Source organism: Dipodomys spectabilis, unplaced genomic scaffold (genome assembly GCF_019054845.1).
Source record: "Dipodomys spectabilis isolate Male_0828 unplaced genomic scaffold, ASM1905484v1 ptg000030l, whole genome shotgun sequence".
NCBI lineage: Eukaryota > Metazoa > Chordata > Mammalia > Rodentia > Heteromyidae > Dipodomys > Dipodomys spectabilis.
Genome location: NW_024870707.1, coordinates 12,948,084 through 12,969,953, shown reverse-complemented (window position 1 = coordinate 12,969,953; position 21,870 = coordinate 12,948,084). Strand labels below are relative to the sequence as shown.

General features: G+C 49.0%; 1 protein-coding gene across 1 annotated transcript in view; it reads left to right on the top strand.

The window, feature by feature from the left end:
* Positions 1-20,628, top strand: part of Tesmin (testis expressed metallothionein like protein) — a 29,592-nt gene extending 8,964 nt beyond the window's left edge. Inside the window, exons 6-9 of the mRNA XM_042676442.1 lie at positions 12,279-12,381; positions 16,021-16,158; positions 19,724-19,899; positions 20,436-20,628. Coding sequence (XP_042532376.1) covers positions 12,279-12,381; positions 16,021-16,158; positions 19,724-19,899; positions 20,436-20,628 — 610 coding nt within the window. The remainder of the gene's footprint in view (positions 1-12,278; positions 12,382-16,020; positions 16,159-19,723; positions 19,900-20,435) is intronic.
* Positions 20,629-21,870: the final 1,242 nt, after the last annotated feature.

Here is a 21,870-nt window from a genome sequence, read left to right as displayed (position 1 = left end):
ACAAGTCTGCTCATGGATCAAGTGCCTCACTGTTTACATCTGGGTGGATATGTGTGTGCAGGCGCATGCACGCCATGTGAAAGAGACAGAGACAGACTGAACAGGCACAGACTGAGACAGGGATGGAAGACGAAAGGCTTGCACAGGTGGAGTCCATGGCGGGGCGGAGCAGCGAGGAGGAGAGTGGGAGGCTTCATGGAGACCAGCGTGGAATGCAGGGGCCCAAGGATGGAAGACAGGCAAAGGCTTTGCTTGTCTTTGGGCATTTGCAGGAATTACAACCGCACAGCAAACAGCATGGCATTCATGTGCCAGGTGCTGGTCTAGTTCTTGTAGGATCCTCAGACCTAAGGAGTCCATGTCCGGAGGTGGCCAGGCCCTGCATAGGTGAAGCCTGTGGCATACTCTTAGGGGCACTTTGCCCGGCACCACCTGGGCTTCTCTTCCTGTGACCTCCTTTTCATTACAACTCCTCCCCTCCCCCAGAGCATCACTGTTTCTGTTCCCAAGCGAGCAGTACTTCTGCATAGTGCTTAGGAAGCTGCCATGGCTGTAGTTAGCAGTATCCAGAGACACCAGAGGAGGCATTGTTTCCCCTCATCCCTGAAGACCACTGCCAGGCTGGTCTACCCACCCACATTGCAGTTAGGGGGCAGTTATAGAAATCCCTTCCTAAAATGAGAGCGGTTACCAAGACTACTCAAACACTCACACACTTTGATACTAAGCTACAGTGCAGCAGCTTTACCACTGATAAACAGCAGTGACCTAGGCTTATCTGCTGTTCTCTGAGGCATACTTCCCAGTGTTCTGATTTGGTGGGGGGAGGCTGTTTATGGGAGGCATACAGAACAAGGATTTAAATAGGGGAGAAACTCCAGGGAGCATTCTAGAAGTGTGAAAGTGATAGTAACACCCCCTCCCCCTGCCCAGGTCAGCAGGCACATAATGGCATGCCATTTTCGTAATTAGGCGCCTGTAGATAATACCTATAATTGGCTGGTGTGAGATTCTTAGTGTTTGTTCAAAAACACCAGTTTTTAGCTAATCTTCTTATTAAAGGGTAACCATCTGAATACATTTTCTTTTTTAATCTTTATAGAGTAACTCTTAGTTCATGGGACACAAAGTCTAGAAAGCCATGTAACTGTACCAAATCCCAGTGTCTGAAATTGTAAGTAATCACAAATCCTTCATTATTAAATATGAATAAGGTGTTTAGAAGTCAGTAAGTAGAGTGCAGTGTAGACGAATTGGAATGGCAAGCCGTGTGAATGCTGTAGTTCTCAGCGGCAGTTCCCTAACGCAGATCGCACATTTAAATCTGAGCAGGGAGGAGTCACACTAGCTTGAACCTGTTTCCAATCCCTTAGCCAGTTCAAACCAAGAATGGCACTGCTCGTACTCTTGGGGTGGGGTGGGGGGAGGAGGTAGATGTCATTTTCTTGGTTGTGGATTGCAACACCATCAGTCTACTCTGGCAAGTGCTAATTGGATCTTGTTGAGCATTAACTGTAACATTTCCACACCCTACTTTCTAAAAAGCCTGAGAATTGGTTTATTCTCTATTGAAATTTTATCAGAAAGGTCTGCCCCTAGGGTCCCAGGAGGCTCAGTTCAGGGGGCGGCAGGGAAGGCTGTCCTTCAGAATCTTGGGTGGAAGAAGACAGTATGGCCAAAATTGGAGGCCGCACTGTGAGCGCCAGCTCCTTTCAAGCCTGTCAGGATCTGTAATGTGCTGCCTGCTCTGCGCTCAGCTCTTGCCGGGGCTGCTTTCTCACCCTAATGCCTGCCTAGCTTTAGTTCCATGTTGGAAGGGGAGAGCGTGTCCTAGTGCAATGTCTGACAACCCTAACCATAGTCTCCACACAATTTCTCCATTGCAGAGCTCCGCCGCGGTCGCTGAGAGCTCCATTGATGGGACAGTGATGTGGGTGCCCACGGGTAAAACCCAGAAGGAAGTCTGAAACTTGTCCACAAAACAAAACTGAAAAGACAAACATTGATTGTTTAAAAATTAATGCTGAAATCTGAGGTTGACTGAAACTATTGAGTTGCCACTGGGTTAACCTGTGAATGTGAGCCACGTGCCTCGCCACGTGCCTCTCGGGACACTGGAAGCTCCAGGAGGCAGCTGATCAGGAAACCGTAGAAGTGCAGCTGTGGGTGAGGAGAGAGGAGGTGGGAGAGCAGAGGGCAAAGCGGCAGGGCAGGGTCTCGTGTGGACAGAGCTGCTCTGCTGCCGGCCAGGTTGGGGGACTGGTAGGTCAGCACTGGTGCAAACTGTAACTAGGCTTTTCTTAATTTGAATGTATTTGAAACAATGATTTGTTTCATAATTAGCTTTTCAATGTGTCCACTGTAAAATGTATTTTCGTGAAAGATCAGAGAGGCCGCAATGTAATGTTAAATTCTAAGGCTTTGCACAGTAATTTCATAGAGCAAGAGAGACTCTCCCCTGGCGAGGAAGGGGTGTTCTTCCTCGCCTAGGACTTCAGGAAGTAGGAGGTGGCTACATACCATGGACCAGATGTTTTTCAGGACAGGTTTAATTGACCCGTTTATATTAGCTTTGTTTGAACAGATCCAAACTCGGCTTTTAAAGTATCTTCCATTCCAGTTTTTGCTGACATGTTGGATAGGTCTAGTTGGGAGCTGTTGTTCTACTATTTGTCTATGTCTTATTATCTTGGCTTTTTTGAGACAAGGTCTCTGTGTTGTAGCCCAGGCTGGCTTAGAACTCACAAGCCTCCTGCCTCAGTTTCCCATGTGCTGGCATCACAGTGTATATCACCATGCCTAGATCCTTTCTGAACTTTTTTTTTAACCCTAAGATTTCAGTTATTGCTTAAGCAGTCTTCCATATTGCTGCTTTCCTGTGGTCTTTTGTCTCTAACTAGATTAACTATTGACACCAGAATCCTGTGGAATACAAAGTCAAGTCAGAATGGTATTTTTATAGTCTTCTGTTGCTTGCTTATTTGTTTGGTTACATAGTTACGATACTAGATAATTTGTACCTTATAGCTTACAATCCTCATATTTCAAGTCCCTGCTTCTCTCCATCTGCTATTTATTGGGTTTTACTGATTGTTCTTGTGTGTGTGTGTGTGTGTGTGTGAGAGAGAGAGAGAGAGAGAGAGACAGAGAGACAGAGAGAGAGACAGAGAGAGAGTGTGTGTGTGTTTGCTTTTACCTGGTGCTAACTTGGACATTGTAAAATTTTGGCTAAGATTTTTTTTCGGCAACACAGTATGACTGTAAATATCAAGTGAGTCCTCCCTCCCCCAGCCAACACCCAAGGGACACTTGTCTTCGCTATTTGTCAGCAGGGCATTGAGCCCCTACACACACACACACGCACACACACACACACGCACACACGCACATATGCACATAGGCACATAACATACCCATATACAGGTTCAGGGAGCAGACTCCCCGCTCTGAGTGTGCCCCAGCCTTTGGGTTATAGGGAACAGTCTGTGATGTACTGGTGTCTGTTTGCTCTTATAACTGTTGTCCCCTTTCCTTCAGTAAAACTAAAGCCTCTGACTGTTGGGACCAGTAGACACCATCATGAAGCTGTAGCCTTCAGTTTAGCTTGCCTTCAGAATCTCTGCTTCTGTTTTTATTTTTTATTCTCCAAGAAATTTCCTTAATTATAAACACACACACACACACACACACACACACACACACACACACACACACACACACACACACACACACACACACACACACACAACGAAGAAAACTGTTCAGGGCTTGCAAGGCCCTGTGTCGCATGCCTGTAATCCCTGCTACTTGGGAGGCGGTAGAGGAAGGAAGGGTCAAGGTTTGAGGCGAGGCCAGTGGAAAATTTAGCAAAACCCCATTTCAACAAAAAAGGATGCACGTGAGAGCTCACCTTATGTGGGTGGCACGAATAAGAGGATCATGACTCAAGGTGACCTGGGATTTAACAAAACCCACAAGACTGTTTAGAAAGCAAAAGGGGTTGGAAGAGCGGCACAAGTGGTAGAGCGCCTGCCTGGCAAGCGCGAGGGACGGACCCAAGCCTCGGGACTGACAAATTCTAAGTTGTTCCCCCTCCTTTTTTTACCAGCTCAAAGATATATCTAGAATGTTTAAAATATTGATTGATTGATTGATTGAGACAAGGTCTCATTATGTAACCCCTCCTGCCTCACCCGCTAGGATTACAGGTGTGCACTCCCACATCCAGTGGTATTTTAAATAACTATTTTATTTAACTATTTTAACTATTTGAATATTTTGACAACTGTTATAGTAGACGATTTGTCAGAATGGTCAATGAATTAAGAATTGGCAGGCACTGGTGGCTCACATCTGTAATCCTAGCTACTCAGGAGGCTGAGATCTGAGGATGGCTGTTTGAAGCCAGCCTGGGCGGGAAAGTCCATGAGACTTTCTCCAATTAACCACCAAAAAGTCAAAAGTGAAGCTGTGATTCAGTGGTAGAGTGCTAGCTTTGAGAAAAACCAAACAAATAAAAAACTTCAAGGGCAGGCTGGGAAGGTGGCTGAGTGGCAGAGTGCTTACCTCGTATGCATGAGGCCCTGGGGTCGATTCCTCAGCACCACATAGACAGAAAAAAAGCCAGAAGTGGCGCTGTGGCTCAAGTGGTAGGGCACTAGCCGTGTGCTGAAGAGCTGAGGGACAGTGCCCAGCCCAGAGTTCAAGACCACGACCCACTAAAAAAAAAAAAAAAAAAACTCAAGAGCAGCACCCAGGCCCTGAATTCAAGTCCTAGGAGCCCTAGAAGTGACAGAAGAAAAGAGAAAGAAGGAAGGAAGGGAGGGAGGGGGGAAAGGAGGGGAGGGAGGAAAGACAGGAGGAAGGGAGGGAAGGAAGGGAGGGAGGAAGGAAGGAAGGAAGGAAGGAAGGAAGGAAAAGAAAATATGAAGAACATGTGTCCTCATGGGGCTCCGCTGTAGGATGGAATGTGCCTGTGGCAGGGAACCTAGCACAGGGCACACAGGGCCTCAGGCATTTCCTTGAACAGTATTATCACTCTGGACACACAGCAAGAGCCCTGCTAAGGTACTGCAGAATTGCCAGTCTGCCCACCCTAGAACAGTGGTCATGAAGGGGCATCTGCATTCAGGCAGAGCTCATTCAGTGCTGCACCGAGATGCCACATTCAACCACAAGGGATGGCTGTGGATGTGGTCTCCTGGGCAGCAGTGCCAGTAGACTGATGAGGCAGACAAGGCAAATGCCTTGTACAAGAGTGTGTAGACTGTGTGGTGCTGATGGCACAGGAAGGCCTGCATGCACTCATCAGCCACAGGCGGAAGATTAGAGCTCAAGCTGAGCTGGCCAGCCCCGCTCTCTTTGCTGCCAGCCCTGCTGCTGCTCCCAGTTGGGCTGCCTACAAAGGGGGGCATTACTACTTGGGAAGGAGTCCACATGGGAAGGAGAAGGAAGCAGGGGCTTGGCTGGGGGTCAGGTCTCCAGCCTGCCTGAGTAGGTTTTACCTAGTTAGCAACCTATCCTCACAGATGGGCACCTATGCCAGACTAAGCCTCATGAAGATGGACTGGCTCTTGTTTACTGCTCCTTTATTGTTGTCCCCAAAAAATCAAGAAATCTGATACTGGACACACTGTTACAGCCCTGAGTTCAAATCCAGAAAATCCAAAATCCTGACAATCCCCAGGTTAGAGACATGCACCATTAGAGTTCTTCTAAAGATGTTACAAGTTTGTTTTTGTTAATGAATCAACACAACTGCAGAGCAAAATTTTGTGAATGGATAGCTCATTGTTAGCCGCTGTAGCTGATGTGCACTGGTCTGGCTGTGTGTCCTCAGTGCTGCAGGCTGGTGAATGTACCTGTGGGGCTTTTAGAGCATGCTGTGTCCTATATTGTCGGCACCACACCCAGTCGAGGCGTTTTTACACAAGATAGTTCTTTTTTTTTTTGAGTCCGGTCGTGGGGCCTGAACTCTGGGCCTAGGCGCTGTCCCTCAGCTCTTCAGCTCAAGGCTAGTGCTCTACCACTTGAGCCACAGCGCCACTTCCGGCTTTTTTCTTTTTGCTTATGTGGTGCTGAGGAATGGAACCCAGGCCCTCAGGCATGCAAGTCAAGTGCTCTACCACTGAGCCACCTTCCCAGCCCCTACACAAGATATTTCTTTGTTTGTTTATGTTGTTGGTGTTGTACTGCTTAATAAAGTACATTACCTACCCCTCATACACAGACTTCTCCCTTTTTATATAGCTCTCAAAGTATCCTTAAGGTGGGGCTTGCTTGCTTGTTGATAAAACCTTGCCTGCACAACTCTCAGGTATCTTGGGATTAGAGTGGGAAAGATGGATTACCTGTTCATTTTCTGTTTTCTTAAAACTTTGTATTTCTTCTTGAGTTTTTATATTTTTCTTGAAAAGTATTGAATTCTTTACATTTTCAAATGAATTATGTAGCCTTTTATTCAAAAACTTCTCTGGCTGGGCCCTGGTTGCTCACACCTGTAATCCTAGCTACTCAGGAGGCTGAGATCTCAGAAGCCAGCTAGGGCAGGGAAGTCCACAAGACTCTTATTTTCAATTAAGCACCAAAAAAAAAAAAAAGCCAAAAGTGGAGCTGTGATTCAAGTAGTAGAGCACTAGCCTTGGGCAAAAAAGCTCAAGGACAGTGCCCAGCCCTGAGTTCTTATCAGGACCAGCACAAAACAAAAGCAAAATAAAACTACCTCTGCCTCTGTAGTTGTAGCCCTTTTAATTTTCTCATTTTATTCTGCTATTGATTACTCGTGCTTTTTTTGGACCAGCCTCATGACATATCTACTTTGTACATCTTCTCAGAGCCCCAGTTTTTGGTTTTATTGTTTCTCTTGCTTGCATTTGTTCCCAGTTACATGAAGTACGTTCATTTTTCCCTCTTAACTATTCTCTCCCTTCTGACTTTATTATTTCACATTCATGTTTTGCCAGAATTTTGTGTTACCTTCTTATTTTCAATCTTTTTATTATTTTTAACATGTATTTAAAGCTACGAATTACTCCTATGTACAGCTTTGCTGAATCCTACAAGAGTGAATAAAGGGCGTTCATTGTCATTCACTCAAAATAATTTTGTAATCTTTGTTGTAATGCTCTTTTTACCTTATGAATTACTTAGATATACTCTTCAAAGTATTCAAATGTATATAAATGCATATATGTGTATTATTTATGTATTTTAAGTATAATTTTATTGTTATCAAGGTTTTGTGTAGAGGGGTTACCATTTTATAAGTGAAGTAATGAGCACATTTCTTTTTTGGACAATGTCACCCCTTTATGTACTTTAAAACTACATACTTATTGTTAATTTTTAAATTAAATTATACTAGTCAGATAGTGTTATCTTGTATGTTACAGTTCTTTGAAGTTAATGAAGATTTCCTCTATAATCCTTAATCTATTTTGGAAATATTTGTTAATTAAAATATATATTCTCTATTCATTGGGGTACAGTTATCTATCCCTTAGCTCATCTGTTAATTTTATTGTTTAAATATAGTAAATGATTGTTAAATATATGTGTTCTTTCTATTTTTGATAAGTGTTAAGATCTTTTACTTAAAGTTGTAAGCTTGTTTGTTTCTTACATTCCATTTCCAATACCAGTTTGGGGTGTTTATTTTGAGTCTGTCAAATGGAGGGGCACAGCTGTTTGTTAATGTCTTTTTGATGACCCTCCCACCAGTGTTCATCGTTATGCCTTGTACCCCAATGCTTCTGCCTTAGGCTCTTTGTCTAACATGAGTGGTTTTCAGCCAACACTGCCCACTGCCACTCAGATGCCCTTTTTATGTGTTGGTTACAGGTGTGTCTCCTTTACATTAAACATAGCTGGATTTTAAAAAGCAAATAATCCATTTTAATGGTTTTCTTTCACCTGTTGGCATTTTCATGTAATTATTGGTATAGCTGGACTTGTTTTGTGCCATCTTATTTTTCAAGTTTTAAATTTTAACCATTTAAGTTTTTTCATGTAAATGGCAGCCTTCCATTTATTCTTCTCTGCTCCCTGCTTTTAAAAATTGTGGTAAAATAAGTTATTACATAAAATCGACTGTTGTAACCCTTTGTAAGTGTGTGATTAAGTGTTACTAAGACGTGCACAGCTGTCTGGTGGCTCACGCCTGTCATCCTAAACGCTCAGGGCCGAGGTGAGAGGGCTGAACGCTCAAGGACAGCCTTGGCTGTATAGTGAGACCCTGCCTCAAACTGAATAAATAAAGACGCGCTGGATGCTGACAGCGCCCACCGCCATCCACTCCCAGGAGTTTGCACCAGCCCAGTCCCTTTCCCTGGCTCCTGGCGCCTCTGTTCTACTGTCTGTCTCTGAATTGTCTCTTCCAGCAACCGCACATGAGTGGGATCCCCTGGGTCTGCTCTTTTGTGGCTTCTGTTTCCAAGCTACCATCGTGTTGCAGCACGCGGCAGTGCTTCACTAATTTTTCCATTGTTCACACTACATTTTACAATATGTTCTGTTGGTGGACACGGGTTGTCTCCAGTGCTGCTGTGAACATTGGGGTACGTGTCTGCCTAGCCTGCCTTCAGTTGTTTGGGGTACACCCAGGCGTGATCGCTGGATCAGTCCATGCAGAACATTTTGAAGAACCGCGTTGTCTTCCACAGCAGGGGCACGACTTGCACTGCTGCCTGGAGCGCATGGTCCGCCTTGCTTTTCTCTTGGCTTCTTTTTGCCTCACAAGTGGTTTGGGGAATCTGCACTGATGGTGAAGCAGGGGAACTGAGGTGAGGTCAGTCCAGCGGCTTGCTTCCTTCCCTAGGCGTGGGTCAGACAGGAGGGGGCCTGCTCAGGCAGGGCTGGTGGCACGAGGGAAGCGTGTGCTAGCAGTTTTTTACCCACAGATCTGTTCATGGCACAAATTCTTTGGAACAGCCATGATTGTAGGCACAGGGAGAGCACCAGTGAGCCGGTCGCACAACTGCGTCCAAGTACTTGGCAGGTGTGTTGAGAAAGTGTGGCAGTGAAGGGCTTTGCCAAGACAGTTCATTAGGTCAAGGTGAGTGGGAAGAGCTGCCCAGAAGGTTCCAAGCAGGGAGACAGCAGTGCAAAACCTTCCCTGTGACAGAGAGAGAGAGTAGGGTAGCTGGACCTCAGACCAGAAAGGCAGCGGTTCTGTTCACTATTTACATGATGCTCCCCATTGTGTCCCAGGAAACCTGGCGCAAGTTGAAACTATCATAGATCGAAAACACATTAAAGCTGGGCACCAGTGGCTCACCTGTAATCCGAGGACTCAGAACTCTAAGATTTGAGGATCATGATTTGAAGCCAAGCCTAGACACTAAAGTCTGTGGAACTCTTATCTCTAATTAATTTTATTCTCTCTTTCTTAGTTTACCTAGGTGTATGTAGATCACATATACAGTTTAAAAAACCCATTTATTGTACAGTTTTTATGACCAAAAGTATTTCTCTGGCAGTGTTTCTTCATTTCCTCTCCTTCAAAACCTTCAGTTCTTTTAACATTTGCCTCAATAACCCTAAGTAATGGGCCTGAACTCCCCCTGGCACCCAAATATAAAGATGCGACATCTAGGTTGAGCTCACTACTGTGTTCAGTGCTAGGTATGAGCTTACATTACCTTTCCCCTTCTTTCCTAGAGCTCTCTTTCTGGAAGTCTTTGTTTTTTATATGGTGGGGCTTCTGGTCTGACCTGCTGCTGCCGTCTATCAATTTTTATGTTTTATTGATTCTAGTTTATGTAAATCTTAAAAAATGTTCATCTCTGTGATCAGTTATTTTCTAGAATATCTTCTTCAGAGGCTGTGTTTCCTGTGTCTTGTTCTTATGAGGAATTCAGCCCTGGTTTGATCTCCTCAGGCCGCAGGCGTGTCTCCCTCCTAGCTTTCTTCCCTCCCATCCCCTCAACAGCCAGTGCTTCTGTAGCCTGTCCGTCACATGGGAGGTCCCTTGCTTGTCTGCTGGCTTTGGGGGGTGATTCTGCTCATGTGGCGGGTGAGGCGTGGGCTGGCTGGGCTCACAGAGGCTTCAGGGTGAGGGGCTGCAGCCATGCTGGGAACCCAGCGTCAGCCTCTCTAGGTATTTTCTCTTGGGCTGGCTTCACCTACCTCTTGCCGGAATTTCAGAAGCTGAATAGGAAAAGAAACTGAGGGCCTCGCCTCCTGCCTTTTTCATATTGCAGCACCCCACTCTTCCATCATTGTACCCAGAGATGCTTGCTAAGCTTTGCCACGTGGTGGTAGGAATCACCAGTGCCAGGTACAGAGAGGGCTGTGGACTCGGGGCCTGCTGCACAAAGGGGCAACCCTGGCTCCTCTGAGCCCTTCAGGTGTACCCCTCACCTGCCCCATCAGTGCCCAAAGCTGCCTCTCGGCTCTTCCTGCTGATGCAGGGCTTCTCCTCTGCCCTTCGCGCACTACAGCACCCCAGTCCCATGCCCACTTCCCACCGTTACACCTCCTGTCACTATCTCCTCCCTTCTTTCCATCCTGGCAGCCCATGAAAGACCTGTGTGGTGCCCCAAAGATCAACTGTTTCTATTCTTTTTTTTTTTTTTTTTTGGTCCAGTTGTGGGGCCTGAACTCTGGGCCTGGGCGCTGTCCCTCAGTTCTTCACCACTTGAGCCACAGCGCCACTTCTGACTGTTTTTTTCTGCTTATGTGGTGCTGAGGAATCGAACTCAGGGCCTCATGCATGCAAGGCACGTGCTCTACCACTGAGCCATCTCCCCAGCCAACTGTTTCTATTCTTGCCTTTTTTTTTTTTTAAGTTTCTGAAACTGGGACTCAAACTCAGTAGCTAATGCTTTCGCTTATTGGCTGGTGCTCTACCACCTGAGCCACTCTCAGCGGCTCCATTCTTCCCTTGCCTGTTTCCAGTCCCCCAGCAGGTAGCCCCCTTCAGGCATCGTCATTTAGATGGGGGTACTCTGGCCTAACTCACCTTTCATAGCCCAAACTTTGTCCCCTTTCTCCTGTCTAAACAGCTTGTGTGTAGGCAAGCTCTGAGTCTCCGGGGAGCTAGGTGCCAGGACTACCTAGGCTACAGGCTGGCCTCTCTGCGGGCCTCTCTGTGGGCCTCTCTGCTGGCCTCTCTGTGGGCCTCTCTGCTGGCCTCTCTGTTGGCCTCTCTGCGGGCCTCTCTGTGGGCCTCTCTGCGGGCCTCTCTGCTGGCCTCTCTGCTGGCCTCTCTACTGGTCTCTCTGCAGGTCTCTCTGCGGGCCCCTCTGCTGGCCTCTCTGCTGGCCTCTCTGCGGGCCTCTCCTGATCAAGGTTCTCCTGCTGCCTTGACACGCGTTTAACCAATATTACGGAACACTATGAATTGTGCCCAAGACCCCCACCGAGGGTTCTGCAGACATCTTGTCCCCCGAGTGCCAGGCACAGGGTCTTCCTGTATCCACTGTGGTGAGGACATCGGTTCACTCAGTTCACCATCTGTGTTTCCCCCACACTGGCAGGCTAAAGGCAGGTTCCTTCTTCCCAGGTGATCACCTGTACCAGACAACGTGGGGAGCAGTGGCAGAGCTAGAAGGTCGATTCCTCACACTCTTCCCTTCCTCCCCACAGACGGAAGCCGTGGAGTGGCTGGTGGGCTTCCTGGCACTGCTGGCAGTGCAGGTGTAGGCAGGGTCTCAGGAGTCCCTATCTCAAAGCTGACGTTGGGTGTTTTCCCACATTGAGAAAAGTAAGCCCAGCTTGTGGATACCTCTGTGCGCAGCATGGGCGTCTGATGGGGGAGGGGAGCAGTAAGTGGGAGAGGAGCCACAGGGCCCGTGGACCTCCTCACAGCGTTGCAGTCACAGAGCTGTTATGAGGGTCTCCAAGGGTGAGCAGCCCTTGCAGGACACCATGCCTCACCCAGGCCTCTCCTCCTCCTCTCCCACTCGCTCGGGGATCCTGTGTGTCTACTCTTCCCCTTCAGTTATTCTTTGATAAACCCTACTCACTAGCTTATGTGCTTCAGGGGAAATGACAGGACACTGGGGCTGGAAGCCGTGGACATCTTCCAGGATGTTGGTTTAAGTTTTGCAAAATCCTGTGTTGTACACCACAGTTTAGCTAGTTTCTCTTTTTCTGGCTTAGACACAGCAAGACAGTATCCCTACTGACCTACTTTTCATATAAACAAGAAGCCAGAAGGCAGCCCCTGAGTGAAGTTGCTGTGCCGGCGGCGTGGTGCGGTCCCTTTCCTGCCTGTGTGCCTCCTCCCTGACCTCCAGCCGCCAGGCCTGGAACTCACGCTGCTGTTCTCTTCACAGGTACTGCGACTGCTTTGCCAGTGGAGACTTTTGCAACAACTGCAATTGTAATAATTGTTGCAACAATTTGCGCCATGAAATCGAACGGTTTAAAGCCATTAAGGTAATCAATTTTAAAAGCATTTTAAAATGTGTGAGATGTTCAAGCCAAGGGCTGGTAGCTTAAGCCTGGAATCCTAGCTACTCAGGAGGCTGAGCTCTGAGGATCACAGTTCAAAGCCAGCCTGGGCAGGAACATCCATAAGACTCTTTTATGTCCAATTAACCACCCAAAAAAAAACTCCAAAAAACAACAACAACAAATCCCTAAAACCAGAAGTGGCGCTGTGGCTCAAAGTGATAGAGCACTATCCTTGAGTGAAAGCCGAGGGACAGCGCCCAGGCCCTGAGTTCAAGTCCCACGACTGACAAAAAAAAAAAAAAAAAAGTGATGTTCATAAAATGATCTCCAGAGATCCCTCATTTCATTACTGGGAAAAGCCAAAGTGTTGAAGAGCACATACATTGATTCTGGTCCTGTTATTGACATGTGGTACCATTACAAGGAACAGGCAAAGATCTTTATCCCCTGCCAGCACTGGGTAGTTTCAGGATTCTCATTCAGAAACACGTACAAGTCTGCTTAGTTTGGTTTGGGGTTTGGTGACTTGGGCTGAGTAGCTTGAGTGGTAGTGGTAATATGGGAAAGAGAGACGATCCTCCACAAAGATAGTGTCACTAGAAGCAGGTGAAGGTTAGTAACGTTTCCCTTTAAAAGTAGAGACTCAGTCCAATTAACCACTCCCAAACTGGAAGTGGTGCTGTGGCTCAAATAGTAGAGCACTAATAACCTTGATCACAAAGAGGCTCAAGGACAGTGCCCAGGCCCTGAGTTCAAGCCCCACAACCAAAACCAACAAGAACAAGAACAAAAAGTAGAGACTTCACTTAGGGTCCTTGACCTTGATTGCAGAATAAGAATTTCTGGACAAGTCACAATGGTATGAAAACTTGGCAGAGCGTTAGTGAGTACGTAAGCAAGCAGGCAAGCAGACGGACAGGCAGGAAGGCAGGGACACACTCTGACAGTAGTGCTCTCCAAGGGAGAGACACACAGCTCTTTGGCTGTCAGGAGTGTTTATGTGGTAAAGCGGGGGAAGTCTTTGTTCTCAGTCACTCTTGGTGTTATTTCTAAGTTCTTGGCTCTTGTTTGCCGTTGGGTTGCTTGGCGTTTGGGGAGCATTTCTGTCAGGAAGGCATATACCCCACCAAATAGCTCTCAGGAAGGAGTACGTCATGTTGTCTCTCTTTGAAGCAGAGATAGTGCTTCTGCGTTTCTAAATGCGCGTTTCTGAGTTCCCTTACCAGGCCTCATTTTCCTCAACACGACACACTCAGCCTCACATGTGAGCAGCCGAGGGTGGAGACAGGAATGGACTATCCTGAAGCACAACGGACTTCCGTGTGCTCAAGACCTCCCTGCTGGAGGCTCAAGCCACTGGAGCCTGCCCATCCTCCTTTCCGGGAACAGGAAGACCTCCATGGGGAGGGGGTGACAGCCAGGAGCTGTCAGGGGAAATTGAGGGCCCGAGCCCCGCCCATGCAAATGGGACCAATGGTGTGCCATTGCTGGTTTGTTTATTTTCCCTAAAGTAATTTCTCTCTTGAGTTATGGGATAATCGCTCAGGATATTGATTTTGCTTTAGCCAGACCCATATGACAGAGGAAACTTAGGCTGCATCTAAGTGACTTCAGAAGAGTCACAATTTATTTTGAGGTAAAATATAGAGCAAAAGTTTTATTTTGGAAGTTAGAATTTCTATGCATTGCTGATAGGACTATATATTGGTATGGCTACTTGGAAACATGTTTGGCAAATAGCTAGTAACAGGTAAATCTTTGTCTAGACTATGACCCAGCACTTGCTTTCCTGAAGTTATAGCCAGGAGCCAGGGGTCAGCAGCTCATGCTTATAATCTGAACTACTCAGGAGGCTGAGATCTAAGGATCAAGATTTGAAGCCACGGGGCTGGGAAGGTAGCTCAGTGGTAGAGTGTATGCCTTGCAAGCATGAGACCCTGGGTTCGATTCCTCAGCACCACATAAACAGAAAAAGCCGAAAGTGGCACTGTGGCTCCAGTGGTAGAGCGCTAGCCTTGAGCTGAAGAGCTGAGGGACAGTGCCCAGACCCAGAGTTCAGGCCCCATGACTAGCAAAAAAAAAAAAAAAAGATTTGAAGCCAGCCTGGGCAGGGAGAGTCTGTGAAGATTTTATTTGCAATTAACCACCTAAATGCTGTGGGAAAAAAATTGGAGCTGTGGCTCAAGTGGCAGAGCACAAGTCTATCAAGTGCAAGGTCTTAAGTTCACACCCTATGTCAGAAAAGAGAGAGGAGGGAGGAAGGAAGGAAGGAAGGAAGGAAGGAAGGAAGGAAGGAAGGAAGGAAGGAAGGAAGGAAGGAAGGAAAAAAAAAGAAAAGAAAAGAAGAAAGGAAAGTAGGAAGGAAGGAAAGAAAGGAAAAGAAAAGGAAAAAGAAAGAAAGAAGGAAAGAAAGAAAGGAAGGAAGGAAGCAAGGGAAGAAGGAAGGAGGGAAAGGGAAAGGGAAAGACAGGCCAACAAGGATAAACCAGGATGAAATGTCATGCTCACAAGACTCGGGTAGCTCAGTGGTGAGCCCTAGGCCCTAGAAACCATTCCTAGAACCCTAGGGAAACAAACCCAACCTGATCGGTGGTGTGCACTACACGGGCGTGGCCCTGTGATTTTAGCCTGTGCTCTGGAGTCTGCAGGGGAACTTGGACACTAGGCTGTGCTGCTCTCTGGGGGTTAGCTGGCCTGTGGGTGACTCAGTTTCCTTATCTGTAAGCGTGATAAGTGTAGCACCTTTTACCTTCCAAGATTGCTGCCAAAGCTCAATGAGAAATACCAGTCACGGAGAAAGGTGCTGGGACAAGGCGTGTTCAGTCATGGTGCCTGGAACATGGCCCATTCAGTCATGGCCCATTGGTGCTGGTCTCAGTGGCCTTAGGAAGATGGTACAAGATGTCTTTTGGAGAACTCCCTCATGTGAGCAGTGATCTGCTCCTTACTGTCTGCATCTTTATTTTCTATGGTAAATATGCAAGAGTTTGAAGCTCAGAAAAAGGTATTTGTGAAGAAACCGTGGCTGCATCAGGCTCTGTGTGGAAATGGATGGCAGAGACAGGGAGCATGCGCGTCCTAGCTGCGCCAGGGGCTCCTTCTCCCCGTCTGCTCCTCATAAAACAGCAGCTGGTTCAGCTGAGTCTGAATCATAAAACACTGCTTTATTTTCTTTTTCAATCTTTGTGCGTGTGTGCGTGTGTGCGTGCATGTGTATGTGTGTGTGCATGTGTGTGAGTGTGCTGGTCCTAGGGCTTGAACTCAGGGTCTGGGAACTATCCCTGAGTTTCTTTTGCTCAAGGTTAGCGCTCTACCATTTGAGCCACAGCTTCATTTCCAGCTTTTAGGTGGTTAATTGGAAATAAGAGTTTCACAGACTTTCCTGCCCAGGCTAGCTTTGAACCGTGATCCTCAGACCTCAGCCTCCTGAGAAGCTAGGATTACAGCCCTGAGCCACGAGTGCCCAGCTTATGTTTATAATTTTTTTAAGACAAGGCATCACTATGTAGTCTAGGCTAGCTTTGACCTCGTGATGCTCCTCCATGAGCTGAGTTACAGTCATAGGCCACTGCACCCATCTATGAATAACAGTCTTACAGTGTTTCCCATTTTCTCTCTTAGGCGTGCCTTGATAGAAATCCAGAAGCTTTCCAACCCAAAATTGGGAAAGGCAAGTTGGGTGATGTCAAGCCACGGCACAACAAGGGCTGCAACTGCAAGCGGTCGGGCTGCCTGAAGAACTACTGCGAGTGCTATGAGGTGGGCCAGCGCCCGCAGGGTCCTGAGCGCACAAGCACACACTTGGGCCTAAGTCCATTTTGTGGTCAGAAAAACGTCACCACATCTAGAAAGAAACCCAATCCCTTTCTTCTTTACAGGCTTTCTGAAAGGCTTCTCGCACTAGTTCAAATTAATTTCTCAACTAGGAGCTGAGCTGTGTGTTGAGAACACGAGCTGAAAGTCCTCTGCAGTCTGTGCTGTTCCCAGAGCGCCCCTGTGTGTTCAGTGGGAGGCCCGCGCGCCCGCAGCTGCCCAGCACACGCTGGCCTGTGCCGCCATCCACCACGGGTGGCTTCTGGAGGTGGCTGTGCCCCCTCCATCCTGAGCAGGGACAGAACACTCCGAGTGTGGGCCAGGGCATCCTCATCCTCCGTTTTCCAGGGTAACTCCAGCGTGTCTCACCATTGTCTCAGAAGCCAGAGTGGAGGACTAGCAAGCAAAGCCAGCACCTGTTCTTGGACAGAGACTTTTTTTCCCTTTTTCTTTATTGTTTTTTAGGTCTAGAACCTGATGCTATTGCTCACTGGCTGGTGCTCTACCAACTGAGCCACACATCCAAACCCAGAGCTTTTTTTTTTAATCCAGAATTTCATGGTGGTAGACTCACTTGCTTTCCTCTTTTATCTCCCTCTTCTAGAAAGAAAAAACGAGGGGACCTTAGGCCCTATAGGAAAGCAGTAAGGAGCTACCTGTTTTGCCAGACATCTTTAGGGATCTGTGGCTTTTCTAAAGTTGTTCTAGAACCACGTGCAGTAGGTGTCTCTGTGATACTGCCATAATCCTCTATAATGCTTGGCAGCTGAGGCAGGACAATGATCAAGTTCAAGGCAGGACCCTGTCTCTGAAGGAAAAAGATGTTTCACACAATCATGCTGAAGAAGGGTCTTGGCCATTCTGGAGACACAGGCTGTGACACCGCAGCCTGCTGTGTGAAGACAGAGGAAGGGTTTGTAAGCGACCGGACAAAACACATGGAGGTAGCGTGTGAGGCACAGGTTATTGAAGCTCACAGCCGGAAATGGCTTACTAGCAAGGCAGATGTTCCCTGACTGGACTAGGAAGAGGCCCTGAGGAGCACCCAGCACCCAGGGCTGCTCAGCATGCCCTCAAGGAGCGCTCCCTGAGCCCACTGATGGCAGCTGACCAAGAGCACTTGTCCTTTCCCTAGTGTAGGGAGAGGACAGGGTCGACTGCACCTGCCGTGGCAGCCCTGACCCTCCCCCTCCCCTCCCCCTCCCCTCCCCCTCCCCTCCCCTCCCCATCCCCTCCCCCTCCCCTCCGGGGAAGCTGGCTCAGCATGGGGAGAGACTCTTCCAGAGGCCACTGTGCTCCGCTTCTCAGCTGCACCTGGGCGGGAAAGTGGCCCTCCAGGAAGCCCTGACTCCAGCATCTGGATCTTGGCCCACATTCACTGTGCTCTTGACTTGACAAGAGACTTAAGAAGGCTGAGGACACTTCAGGGATGAAGTCTTGTCAGTACTATACACACTCTTAAGTGATCTGAGTACACAAAGCTTCTGAGAAAACAGAAAACACATTGCTGAAGTGAGACTTGAAGCAGTGAGTACCTTGGCATCAGGGGAGTGAGGGCAGCACAGCACCCTCGCCCAGCCTCCAGGCGGTACCCAGTACTTTCTGAAGGAGGCATGAAGGCAAAGGGCAGAGGTTGAACAGTTCTGAGAATTGTTCACAAAGGCTTGAGGACAGCTGGGCAGGGGTGTGAGCCCATTATCCCAGCTGCTTCAGAGACTGAGATCAGGGGAGTCTCTGTTCCCGCCAGCCCAACCTGAAAAGATTCCAAGACCACATGTCATCAGAAAAAGCTGGGTAAGGGGCTGGGAAGGTGGCTCAGTGGAAGAGCACCTGCCTTGCATGCCTGAAGCCCTGGGTTCCATTCCTCAGCACCACATAAGCAAAAAGAAAAAAGCCGGAAGTGGTGCTGTGGCTCAAGTGGTAGAGCGCTAGCCTTGAGCTGAAGAGCTGAGGACAGTGCCCAGGCCCAGAGTTCAGGCCCCACGACCAGATCCCCCCCACCCCTAAAGAAAAAAACAACAAAAAAACAGCCGAGTAAAGCCTGACACGGGTGGCTCATGCCTGTAATCCTACTTACCCAGAGGCTGAGATCGGAGAATCTTGGTTTGAAGCCAGCCTGGGCAGAAACATCCCTGAGACACTAATGAATCACAAAAAGCCAGAAGTAGAGCAGTGACTTAAGTTGTAGAGCACTAGCCTTGAGCAAAAGAAACTCAGAGACAGCCCCCAGGCCCTGAGTTCAAGCCCCAGGACTGCACAAAAGAAATGTAAATGGTAGGATCAAGGTTCAAGCCTGCTTGGACAAAAAGCGAGATCCCATCTCAACAGCAACTAGGGAAAAAAGAACTGGGGCTTGATGAAGTGTTGGAATAGCTGCCTAGCTTGTTAAGTCCAAACTCCATACCACAAGAAGAGAGAAGCCCAGAAATGCCTCCGAGAGACCTCAGACACGCTTAGAGATGGTCTCATTACCACACAGTGGGCCTGGATACCGGGGAGGACAGAGGGGAGCTCCATGCTCAGCAGAGCGGGACCCACTGTCCCCAGTGGCCTGATGGATAAGAGGGAGGTGGGCACAGCTGGTCCAGGCCCTGCCCCGAGCACCGCAGCTGCACTGCAGCGTTGGGAGGGACGGAGTCAGAGTCCACCTGCTGGGAGGGAGCAGGAGGATGTCCAGCAAGGTGTCCAGCAAGCTCCACAGCATTCCCTGAGGCGGCGGGACTGTCCAGCACACCTCCCCCCTCCCGTGGCATGGGGAGCTCCGTCAGGCATCGTCGGGTGGGTGCTTTGCTTCCCCAGTGAGGAGACAGAGCCCCCGGGACTCACCCCGCTTTCGCCTGCAGCACCACCGTGTCCCTGCAGCAGGATGCGGGGTGCACCTTGCTCTCCCCATGTCGCCACCTCTGCTCTTCTTGGGTTTTTTGTTTGTTTGTTTGTTTTTGGGTCCGGTCGTGGGGCCTGAACTCTGGTCCTGGGCGCTGTCCCTCAGCTCTTCAGCTCAAGGCTAGCGCTCTACCACTTGAGCCACAGCGCCACTTCCAGTTTTTTTCTTTTTGCTTATGTGGTGCTGAGGAATCGAACCCAGGGCCTCGAGCATGCAAGGCAAGCCCTCTGCCACTGAGCCACCTTCCCAGCCCTTCTTCTTGGGTTTTTGACATGAACTTTACCAACTGCACACACATACAAGGGAGAAATGCAAGCCAATATTAAGATTAAAAAAGAGTCTTGGTCTGGGAAGGTGGCTCAGTGGTAGAGCGCTTGCCTTGCATGCATGAGGCCCTGGGTTCGATTCCTCAGCACCACATAAGCAAAAAGTAAAAAGCTGGAGGTGGCGCTGTGGCTCAAGTGGTAGAGCTCTAGCCTTGACCTGAAGAGCTGAGGGACAGCGCCCAGGCCCAGAGTTCAGGCCCCATGACTGGACCCAAAAAAAATAAAAATAAAAATAAATAAAAAAGAGTCTTCAAAGCTTCATAGGACAGCCTAACTCTGTTGATGCACTTTCTATTACCAGGCCAAAATTATGTGCTCCTCTATCTGCAAATGCATTGGCTGCAAAAACTATGAAGAAAGTCCAGAACGAAAATCACTGCTGAACCTGCCAAACTGCACAGAGACTGGAGATCTTGAGGGGCACCATCCTTTGTTACCTGGCAAATTTTCAGGACTACCAAAATTCAGAAAAGATAGGTAGGTCCACGGAGTGAGTGGGAGGGGAGTGAGAAGCAGCAGCCGCACGCGAGGGCTGTGGGTGTGCGCAGGAAGCCGCGTCTCGCTCCAGTGATCCTGGCCACACTCGGGTTGCTCAGGGGGTCACTGGGGAGCTGCTTTGACCTGCGATCCTCTGTTGGAGACGCCCATTGGTGCAGACCAAATGGAGCGAGCAGAGCGTCTCTGGCTCAGGCAGCAACTGCCCAGCCTGGTTCACCGAGTGCAGCCACAGTGCCCTGACACAGGTCCCCTCCTGGTTTTGAAGCTGTGTTATAACCCAGGCAGGTCCTGAAGGTTGAGTGGTATTTTTCCTTGGTATTAGACTTGATTTAAACAGTTTCTTGGAGGTCCTTGTCATGGGTCGTATTGAAGCGCCAGCTGTCATTAATGAATGCATTTCCGTGTATTGGAACATGAGACACACTGAGGCTCAGCTGCCTGAGGCTCTGCGGTCCCCTACCCCCGGGAGCCGTGTGTCCCACGGACAGTAAGGACGGTGGCCGTCTCTCCCACAGGCGGCCCTCCTCCTGCATCTCCTGGGAGGTGGTGGAGGCCACGTGCGCCTGCCTGCTGGCTCAAGGCGAGGAGGCGGAGAAGGAGCACTGCTCCGAGTGCCTGGCCGAGCAGAAGATCCTGGAGGAGTTCGGAAGGTGCTTGTCCCAGATTCTCCACATCGAGTTCAAATCCAAGGGCTTGAAAATGGAGTAGAATGCACAGGGGGGAGTGTGAATGCTTGCAGGCTCTGCCTCAGCATGGGCATGGCGGCCTGGAGGAGCCGGGGCCAGGGCTTAGCCACAGTTAGGACCAAGTTCTTCTGGGCAGCCTAGAGAGGCTACTTAGTGCTCCCTCAGGTCCAGGCCGGGGGTGAAGTCCACGGACAGCTAGGGGAGGGAACTCCTGTCATGGTGGAGGCTGGACGTGGCCCGTGAGCGGGGAGCAAGTCAGGCTGGAGCCAGCCTCGCACGGCCTGCCAGCTCGCAAACTGGGCTGGTTTCTTTGTTTTTGTTGACCTTTGTTTTTCAGATTGGTTAGAAATAAACTCTCCAGATGGGTGTTATGATACAACTTGAAACCTCTAGGGAGCACCCCAAGAAATTTCTGCAGTAGAGATGTCTCCCGCCAAGTCACGGGATTGTCAGGCTCCCTGGGGCCTGGAGTGGGGGGGGGGAGGGAGGCTCTCATCAGGAGTGCAGCGTTTTGGGGCTTCAGATTGTGTCTAGTTTCTTGCATGTTTGTACATGAATTGTGGGAAAGCTCCATAATTATTGTTCCGATATTCTTAGTACTTGTAAAATATGGTTAAACTAGCTCGTAGAGACAGCAGGAAAGGTTACGTATTATGTTGACTTTTTTGGTTCTATGCTAAGTGAATATGTAATTAACTTGGTGACTGAGAATGTATTTATCTTATAGCTCCCCTGAAATATATTGACATAGTGTTCTGCCATGTCTCTGTGTTGATTAAAATAATGTCGGCTGCTTGGGGCACAGAGAGGCCAGAGGAAGGAGACGCCGCGGCCGCGGCCGCAGGTGCGGGCGTGTGGGGAAGCTGGCCTCGCAGAGCCGATTTGGAACAGCCTGCTGCTGAGCAGGAGCGGCACCCCGGTCCCTGCGCTTGCAGCCCGGCCCCTGCACTTGCACCCCGGTCCCTGCGCTTGCAGCCCGGCCCCTGCGCTTGCACCCCGGTCCCTGCGCTTGCACCCCGGTCCCTGCACTTGCAGCCCGGCCCCTGCGCTTGCAGTCCCTCTTCAGCCCGTTGGAAAACAGGTTCTGAGCAGAAGCCTAGGTGAAGACAGATGCAGCTGTCGCTCAAAAGACGTGAGGGCAGCCCGGGACTCCTCCCCCCAGCAGCACCAGAATCCAAGCTGCCCCGGTGCCTTCTAGAAAACAGCATGGTGCTGCCTGAGACAGAGGCACATCCTGCCGGGACTCCACTCATCTCCAGATATT